The 9,417-nt window shown below is 54.0% G+C and overlaps 1 protein-coding gene across 1 annotated transcript; it reads right to left on the bottom strand.

Moving 5' to 3' along the window:
- Nucleotides 1-6,737: 6,737 nt before the first annotated feature.
- Nucleotides 6,738-7,712, bottom strand: LOC141936100 (olfactory receptor 14A16-like). The gene has a single exon (XM_074852826.1). It carries the CDS (start codon nt 7,710-7,712, stop codon nt 6,738-6,740), a length of 975 nt encoding a protein of 324 aa, XP_074708927.1.
- Between the last annotated feature and the right edge of the window lie 1,705 nt (nt 7,713-9,417).

The raw sequence follows: 9,417 nt of genomic DNA, 5'->3' as shown, positions 1-9,417 counted from the left end.
CTCCCATGGAGCTCTGTGTGCCCAGGTGGTGCAAGTGCACCCAAGACACACCTTCCTCTGCCATGGGTGCAGCCCTGCCTGCACAGGTGTTGGTCAGAGACTCAAGAACCATGGAGTCTGGGGGCAGATCTTACCAGGAGAAGAGGATGGGAAAACAATGAGTTCCTCACCCTTTTCCTGGTTTCAGACCCAGATGAGCTTTAGCTTTCCTGCCTCCACCCCTGTACCCCAAGGTCATGTCTGTATCTGCCTCCTGGACAACCTGTTCCCTCTCCCACCCCTGTGCAATGCCTTCTGGTGTGTGAATGCTTCAGCCACAAGATCCCTGTCCATCCCCACCAGCCTCCAGCTAGGCCCTGCTCAAATTCCAGAACATAACACTGAGGTGCTGCTGGGCTTTGATGTTGTTGTCCTCAAAGATCCAAGAGGGCTCCATGGATCTTGGCTCTCCAGGATTCCACCAAGCAGGTGCTGAACCATGTGAAATGTGCTGTGCTGCAGGCCAAGGCTGTCATTCTGCTGTTTGTCTTTTTCCTCTGCCATGGTCACTGCAGCCATGGCTGCCCTCAGCATTCACATCCTCATCCAGTTCTGCCTTGTTCATGAGTATCAACGTGCAGCCCTAGTCAGTCATCACCTGCCTGTGTCCAAAAAGGGAGGAGTGAGGCAGGGGAAAGGTCCCTGTCTGGGTGCTGTCTCTGAGGACACCTCTGTTCCAGCCCCGTGACCAGCTGCAGCAGGCAGGAGGGCAGGCCCTGCTCATGGACACCCTGCTCAGCCCTGTCTGCTCTGGAGCAGACCTGACACCAAGCAGCATCTCCCCTCAGAACCACAGCTGGGACTGCAACTTGGAGGGGGCTCACCTGGAAAGAAGTGCCCAGGAGTGAGCCAACAGCCAGGCTGTGTGAGGGCTGATCACGTGCCTGGAGGACAAGACAATGAAGGAACCAAGGAACTTAAATTTCCATGAGGCTGAATTACAGTGGAAAAGGTTGAAGACCTACTGTCAAATGCAAGTGGAGCCTGTATGTGCAAGAGTGGACAGACTCCCAAACAGCAGTTGTCTAAAACAAGCGGAGACAAATCCGAGGTAGTGTCTGCGTGGCATGGAGAAACTCCTTGCTGTCCATGAACGCCAGGAAGGTGTTTTAGTCACAGTTGGCATTCAGCTTCCCTGATTCCCAAACCCTATGAGAAAGAGTTTCAGGGTGCAGACCATGGCCTTTGGGGGTGTTAAAGCTGGATGCAGTGAGGTGCAGGGATAACGTAGAGCTGTCTGAGGCAGTGCCTCCGAAGCTCTCCTTGCAGTCAGTGGAGTGGAGGTGACGCTCACTTGACTTCTCTTAGTTGGTCACATGAAACTCTGGAGGACCTGGGCTCCATAAACATCTGCTCTCTCATTGGCTTATCAGATATCAGATGGGACATCACAGGATAATAAGATCATTGAGGATCAGCGTAGAGCTTGGGACATCTATGAGAAAACCCTCTGCTCAAAGCAGTGTCAGGTATATGGTGAGACTTGTCTTAGGGCTTGGTCCATCTGAGCCTTGAAAACCTGCAAGGATGGAGGACTTCACAATCTCTCAGGGGGACCAACGCTTGTTCCAATGCTTGGCTAGCCTCATAGTGAAAAAGGGGAGGCCCCCCTGGCTGTGCGGTGCCCCTCAGCCATCCCTTCTCCAGGCTGAAGAAGCCTGTCAGTAGGAGTCCTTTCCCTGAGCAGAGGCCTGGGAGAACTTTTCAGGAAAGACTAAAGCAAAGGCGCCGTTGAGTCCCTCATCGCCATCTGTCTCTGCTGCTGTGAAACCCCCTCCACATTCAGCAGCAACTTGCATGGGCCTTGTTCAGCCTTTTACTGCAAACGCAGTGACTGAAGCTCTTCATTTTGCTCTGGATGTTGCCTGCAGCCCCCCTCAGCTCCAGGGGAGCTTTGGCTTTCCTAAACACATGCCCTCAGCTCAGGTCATATTTCTAAATTCCTCCTTCATAGCCTGTCCTTGCTTCCACCTCTTGATCGTTGTGTCATGGCCCCCATCTGTGACCCATCCCTGCATCAGTGCAGCCCCACTGCCCAACACATGCCCCCACAGCCCCCTCATAAGACAGTGCCCAGGACAGGGTGTGTTTGGGGTGCGGAAACATCCCCCGCCAAAGCCCCCATGCCAGACCTCAGCGTCGACCCCGACCAACTTTCCTGGTTTTGCAGCTCCCTAGAGCCCAGCCCCACTAAATCCCCAGCCGTGTCCCACACAAGGGTTCCCAGACAGCCCTGCTCTGGGGTCTGCCAAGGTCTGGGCAAGAAGAGAGACTGGGGCAGGGCTGGCTCTTCCCCTGACACAGGCAATGAGATCAGGAGGAGGAAGGAGATAGGCACGGAGCAAAACCACCCATAAACTGGGGTGAGTGGGCAGTGCTGGAAATGGCCGATGGGAGGGGCTGGGGTTTGATAAATGCCAGTGGGCACCTTATCTGTCTGTCCATGCCACCAAGGGCACATACCAGCTTCCTCTCTCCTCCACCTGCCTTCCATGGTCTGCAGCACACAGCCACTCAGTGTGTCCTCTCCCTGTGTGGTCACACACCTCAGCTAACATTGGTGCTGTCCTCTACCAGGCACTTTCCAGCCCAGCCCAGCCCCTCCCCAGCTCTTCCCATCTGACCTGCCTGCTCCTTATCTTAGCCCCACAGAGGATCCCAGTCTGGGCTGCAGGGTGCTGCAGAGCTCTGGGCACTCACCACACAGCCCCAGCCCCTCTGAAGGATACAGCAGCTGCGGGAGGCAGAGAGGGGTCTCAGCCTCCCCATCACCTCAGGAATGGAGGCTTACCATGGCATGAGGGAATGGAGGTTAGTGAAACTGCAGGACTCCTGCTCTCAGGTCCAGGAGAGGCAGGACTCAGGTATCACAGACTGACTGTGCCCCCTCACTGTCAGCCCCTCTCCACAGGCCAGCACAAAAGTTCTGGTCAGGTGAAAGAAGAGCTTGCCCTGGGTTGGTGCCTGCAGAAAGAGGTTTCTCTTTTTCATGGATTCTTCCCTGCAGGCACAGAAATGCTCCCTTGCTCTTCTCCAGTGACATCCCTGCTCCCCAGAGAGCCTTTCCCCACATGAGTGTGTCTGTGCTGGCCTGCCCAGCCATTCCTGGCTCTGTCCTCATGCTCCCTGCAGGGCTCCAAGCTGGCCATGATGCTCCACACAGCAAGGGGACTATGGTGCCCTCGGGCCACAACGTGTGATCCTGCACTGGCCACACTGGTGGGGGTGTGGAGCAGAGCCAAACAGACAGGGTTCACTGCTGCTGAGGCCCCTTCCATCTTCCCTAGATGGCTCAAGGACCAAGGACAGGGCTGGGCAGGACCATGGGGTGTCTCCAATGGCACAAAAGGCAACGGAGGGCTGCAGTAGATCCAGCCCATGGGATTTCCAAGAGGGTGTCCTGAACCACTGTTGTGGATAAAAGTATTGACACGGTAATATTTAGTAACAAATCTAGGTTTATTAATAACTAACAGCAATTTATTATTATAAAATAATTCAGAGATACTAAAAGAAAGAAAAGCGACTTATTCAGATTCCAAAACGACAAGATTCACACTAACTTACTTAACAGTACCTTTATATATACATGCATGCACATAACAAAATGGACATACATACAGAAACAAAGGTGTTTGGATTCAGTAGAATGAACACAGAACGGACATACACACACAGAGACAAGGGTACGTACCCACACACACACACACCCCAGTAAAGAGAAGCTAGCTCAAAGAAAATTTCCCTCTCGAGTTTAGAGCAAATCGTCCCAATGCCTTGGCATTCCTCAACGAGCGATAATTGAGACTCGAGCGGGGGACTTCGCCCTGGCCTTCCGTCTGGAGCAGACGACACCTTAAGGCTTTGGTACCTGAGAGGCGTCCCAGCTCAGGGGAGGTGCTGGTCACAGGCCCGCTGCGATCCAGGAGAGCTCAAAGGGTCTTCCTGGGGGCCACCATTCATAGGGTCCAAGATAATTAACTTTTGTCAAATACCTTCTGGTGCCTTCCAGCAGTTACACAAGAATTTGATTAATGTGCGACTCTGTTATTGTTCCCATTTAACCACATCCCAGGCACAGGTGTGCCAGGCCCTTAGGAGTTGATGGGCCGTTATAGCTGTTTCCGAGCAATCGGAAGGGGCAGGAGCCAGGCTCGTTAACATTGTCAGTCCTTATCTCCACAGATTGGTGTATAGGTCGGGGGATGTGGGTGGAATCGCACCTAGCACCAAGCAGCCCAAAAAAGAGGCGGGGGTGTGTGTGTGTAAGAATTGCACCACCACAACCACCCTCCAGTCTGTGTCCCTTTGCCTGCTGGCTCCTCACACCCTCTCCTGGCATTGCAGGGCCCTCATTAGCCCATGCTGTCCTCAGGTTCACTTTTCCTCCAGGACACAAAACTTGGATGGTCACTCAGTTTATGAGGTGCCACTCACTGCCCCCCCCGACTGTCCCTGGATATCCCTTGAGCTCACTGAGCTCCCACACACACTACCCCTGGAGATCCCCTGAGCAATCCTGGCAGCTCCCGATTCCTCTCCAGGAGGGTTTCTGCCGTCAGCCCCACTGAAGATGAGACAGTGCCAGGCAGATAAATAAAAGGTTAATTGCTGTCTGCATGGACATGTGCAACCAAGAAGAGAGGTCTCAGTCCCTAATAGATCCCCCTGAGACATGGTGGTTCTGGCATGGAGGCCAGCTCTGACACCATGATTCACATGGCCTGCTCCTGCCTGCAACCACAGGGGTGCCACTGTGGGCACAATGGGACTGTCCAAAGCTACACAAGAGCTTGGGGGTGACACAAATGCAAGGGCACAGCAGGACGGTGTGGAAGTGAGGAGAGACCAGCACTAAAAGGCCACATCCTGTTGCTGTCCTTGGCCGTGTCTCATGGCCTCCCATGGAGGGAAGCAGCCCCAGCTCACAGGTAGCAGAGAGGCAGTGCCTGCTGAGGCAATGAGGAGCAGCCCCGAGGGGCACTGGGGCTGCTCCTCCAAGGGGCAGCTGGGCCCTTGGCTCCTGAATCCCTTCTGCCTGCTGGGGCTGGGCCCACAGCTCCAGAGGAGATCTAAGATATGGGAGTAGAGGCAAATGATTACTTTCTGACCAGCCTATTTTTCCAGACTGTCCAGGTCTCTCTATGAAGGAGCTCTGCCTCCCCATGTGGTGTTGTCAGAAAACATTTTAAGGGTTATTTCAACCCTGCCATCTAGGTAAATTAGGAAGATGTTGAAGAGTGTGGGACCCAGTATCATTTCCTGGGGGATCCAACATGTCACAAGCTTCCAGACTGAGTAGAAAGCATTGATCACCACTCTCTGAGTGCAGCCTGTTAGCCAATTTCCTACCCACCTCGCAGAGCACCCCTCCAGTCTGTATCTTGCCCATTTTTCCAGAAGAAGGCTGCAGGAAGCAGTGTTGAAGGCTTTGCTGAAGTCCAGGGAAACAACATCCACTGCTCTCATGTTGACAGAAGATGTTATTTAGTAGAGGAAGGTGATCAGGTTACATTGGCATGATTTACCCTTGGTACATCCATGCTGGATTTTCCCAATGACCACCTTAATTTGTCTTGTGACAGTTGAAAGGTTCCCCATCTCAATCCCTCAGACAGTCCTCATTGCCCCTTCTCCCCCTGGCCATGCTGCTTTGGAAGCTCCCCCAGCATCCAACCCCTGCCCAGACCCAACCATGTCCCATGCTGGTCTTTGCAGACAGCCTTGCTCCAGGGTCTGCCAGCGTCTGGGCCAGGAGAGAGGCCGGGCAGGGCTGGTCATTGCACCTATCCAGGCACTGAGCCCAGCAGGAGGATGGAGATGGTCTTGCAGAAAGACTCACTCATAGCCCTGGGGTGAGCAGCCAGTGCTGGAAATGGCCAATGAGAGAGGCTGGGGGGTGATGAAGGCCCTGGGCCACCGTCCCGGTCTGTCCATGCCACCAAGGGCACAGACCAGCTGCTTCTCTCCTGCACCTGAATGTCTTCAATCCCTTCCACAAGCCCTGGCTTTGCACCACAAATGCCCTGGTGTGTGTCCTCTCCCTGCATGGTCATGCAGTGCGAGTTAGATGCTGATGGTTTTCTCTCATCAATATTTTCCATCCCAGCCTGGATCCCTCCAAGCTCTCCCACGTCCCCTGGCCCCTCTCCACCTCTCTCTGCAGCACAGCCCAGTCTGGCCTGGTGCCAAGGCAGTGCCCACTGCAGGGTGCTCTAGGCACTCACCCCACAGCCTCAGCCCCTCTGAAGGGCACAGCAGCTCCTCGGACGCAGAAAGGGGTCAGCCCCAGAGATGGGAGGCACTCATGGCACAAGGGGAAGGAGCTCAGGGGCAACTGTGTCCCCTGCTCTCCTGTCCAGCAGATCTTGAGGGGTCTGTAGCTGCTCCGTGCTATCCCTTCTCCCCAGACCAGCACAAGATACTTAAGCTGGTGCAGCCAGAAAGGTGTTCTCATTCCCTGTTTATTCCTGCCCTAGTAAGGATGGATATAAGACAAAAAAGTCATGCATTCATTTATTTTTCTTAAAGCCACAGAGTGCCTGATTCCTCCTTTAGACAAAGTTCCTGGGTCACACAAGATGGGTGGATACTAATGTAGGAGGGAATGAATAATTGAATGTCTTTGTAGACCACATCATCACAAATGAAAAAAGGAAAATATAATTATATAAAGAAGGAAAGACATGGTTGGGCTGTCATGATTTATACTGGAAGTCATTTGCAGAGAGTGGCTGACAGTCTAAGGCTGCTGAAAAACAGCAAATCACTTTCCTCAGGGCATCCTTGAGCTCCTGATTCTTCATGCTGTAGATGAGGGGGTTCACTGCTGGAGGTACCACTGAGTACAGAAATGACACCACCAGGTTCAGAGATGGGTAGGAGATGGAGGGGGGTTTCAGGTGGGAAAAAAATGAAGTGCCGACAAACAGGGAGACCACAGCCAGGTGAGGGAGGCACGTGGAAAAGGCTTTGTGCCGTCCCTGCTCAGAGGGGATCCTCAGCACCACCCTGAAGATCTGCACATAGGACACCACAATGAAAACAAAACATCCAAAAACTAAACAGACACTAACCATGATAAGCCCAACTTCCCTGAGGTAGGAGTCTGAGCAGGAGAGCTTGAGGATCTGGGGGATTTCACAGAAAAACTGGTCCAGGGTGTTGCCTTGGCAGAGGGGTAGTGAAAATGTATTGGCTGTGTGCAGCACAGCGTAAAGAAACCCAGTGCCCCAGGCAGCTGCTGCCATGTGGACACAAGCTCTGCTGCCCAGGAGGGTCCCGTAGTGCAGGGGTTTGCAGATGGCAACGTAGCGGTCATAGGCCATGACAGTGAGAAGAAAATACTCTGCTGAAGCACAGAAATAGAAGAAGAAGAGCTGTGCAGCACATCCATGGTAGGAGATGTGCCTGTTGTCCCAGAGGCAATTGTCCATGGCTTTGGGGAGAGTGGTGGAGATGGAGCCCAGGTCGAGGAGGGAGAGGTTGAGGAGGAAGAAGTACATGGGAGTGTGCAGGTGGTGGTCACAGGCGATGGCGGTGATGATGAGGCCGTTGCCCAGGAAGGCAGCCAGGTAGATGCCCAGGAAGAGCCAGAAGTGCAAGAGCTGCAGCTCCCGTGTGTCTGCGAATGCCAGGAGGAGGAACTCAGTGATGGAGCTGCCGTTGGACATTTGTGACCTCTGGGCATGGGAGACTGTTGAAAGAGAAGACACTAACAAGTTAAGGCAGGTTTTCTTGAGCCAATCCTATGCTTTTTCCTAAAACATCCCCTCAAAATGATTTCTTTTTCTTTGGGGGAATTTAATTCAACTCCTTTTTTTTGAGCTCAGGTTTGTGCTGCTGATTGAGGGCACCTTCTTTGAAGGGACAGAAGACAACATCTTTTTCTTTGCTCTCAGCCTGAATACAGGGGAGCCCTGAGGAACAAAAGGGCTCCCCATGCCCTCGTGTAGACTCAGGAGAGCTGCAGGTCTGCCCACAGGTGACCTGCTGGTTACCACACAGGTGCCCCAAGATTACTACACCTCTCACTACTGGAGGATGTTCTCACTAACAATGTGCTTGAAGAAGAAATTGGACTTTTGTGTGCTCAGAAGTGACTAGTTTCTAAGCCCACTTCTCTCTCCTTCCTCATCCAGCTGAGCAGGGGAGGATGCAGAGGGGTCCCTGGCTCTCTGCTGCCTTGAGATGTGTCTGCGGGAAATGTTTTTCTCCAAGTCTCCTCCCTGTGGTGCTCACAGCTCCCATCCCACTGGCTGTGTCCTCACCTCTGCCCTGCAGACCCCTCCTGGCAGCAGGGCCCTGCCCAGGGGTATCTCCTTGTCTGCAGGACCTGATGGGTACATAAGACCAAACCTGATGAGCTTGTAAAGGTGACGCTGGGGCTCTCTGAAAGCCCTGTCCTCTTCATTTTGATATACCTAAATGTATTCACCTCTAAGAGAAAAAGGGTTTAGAGTGTCTCATACAGAACCAAGAGAGTAATTTTCATGTCCAATTCCCTACACACACAAACAAGAGCAGGAGACAAAAAGAACAATGTCCTTCTCTTACAGGTAGTCCCTGCCTTCATGTGCTCATATAAACGGTGCATCTGTCAATGCCCAGTGCAGATCTGGAGCTGTGAGCATCCCTGATGCACACAGCACCCTCCCCACAGCAGAAGGACCCTGCCCTGCCGGGGGTCTCTCCTTCCCCACACAGCTTCTCCCCACAGCGCCGTGGGCAGCTCCCCTGGCAGGCGGCAGAGTCCCTGCCCCAGCACACAGCCCCTGGGCTGCAGGGACCCTGCTCTCAAGGACAGCCCTGGGCACCCCTGGCTGCACCTGCGCCTGCACACCCCTGCAGCCGTCCCCGGGAGAAGGCAGCCGCCATGGCCTGTCCCTCTGACAGTGCAGCAGGGAAGCCCTGCTCTGGAGCACGGCCTCCTCCTCCAGACACCAGGGACATTCCTGGCGGCTGTGCCGGCTTCACCACATCCCTCCACCACCTGCAGCTGCATTGCCCTGCACCCACAGACTTACTGTGTCAAGGGCTGCGAAGATTTCTCCTCCAGTGAGCTCTCAGCATCCTGCCCCTGCCGTCTGCCTTTCCCCTCTCTGTGCCCGGCTCCTCTGCCCTCGGTGCCTGCAGGCAGTGCCCTCAGCCCTGCTGCGCTTTGCAGAGGAGCTGCTCCTGGGCAGAGCTGTCTCTCTGCAGCGCTGACCACTTGCCCTGAGCTCCCTCCGTCCCAGGAGCCCAGCCCAGCTCTGCAGCAGAGGACCAGCCCAAGGCATTTTAATGACCCCTCAGGTCGGTTTGGTGCCAAGTCCATGAACCTCAGACACTGAGAAGCTGCTGAAGGATCCTCTGAGGCAGTCAAAGTTAGATTCAAAC

This window comes from Strix uralensis, chromosome 31 (genome assembly GCF_047716275.1).
Source record: "Strix uralensis isolate ZFMK-TIS-50842 chromosome 31, bStrUra1, whole genome shotgun sequence".
NCBI lineage: Eukaryota > Metazoa > Chordata > Aves > Strigiformes > Strigidae > Strix > Strix uralensis.
Note: the sequence above shows the minus strand (reverse complement) of the source record. Positions and strands in the feature narration are given on the sequence as shown.

What these genes read in the sequence shown, in the direction of transcription:
- LOC141936100 (XM_074852826.1), bottom strand. Translation starts at nt 7,712, where the DNA reads ATGTCCAACGGCAGCTCCATCACTGAGTTCCTCCTCCTGGCATTCGCA.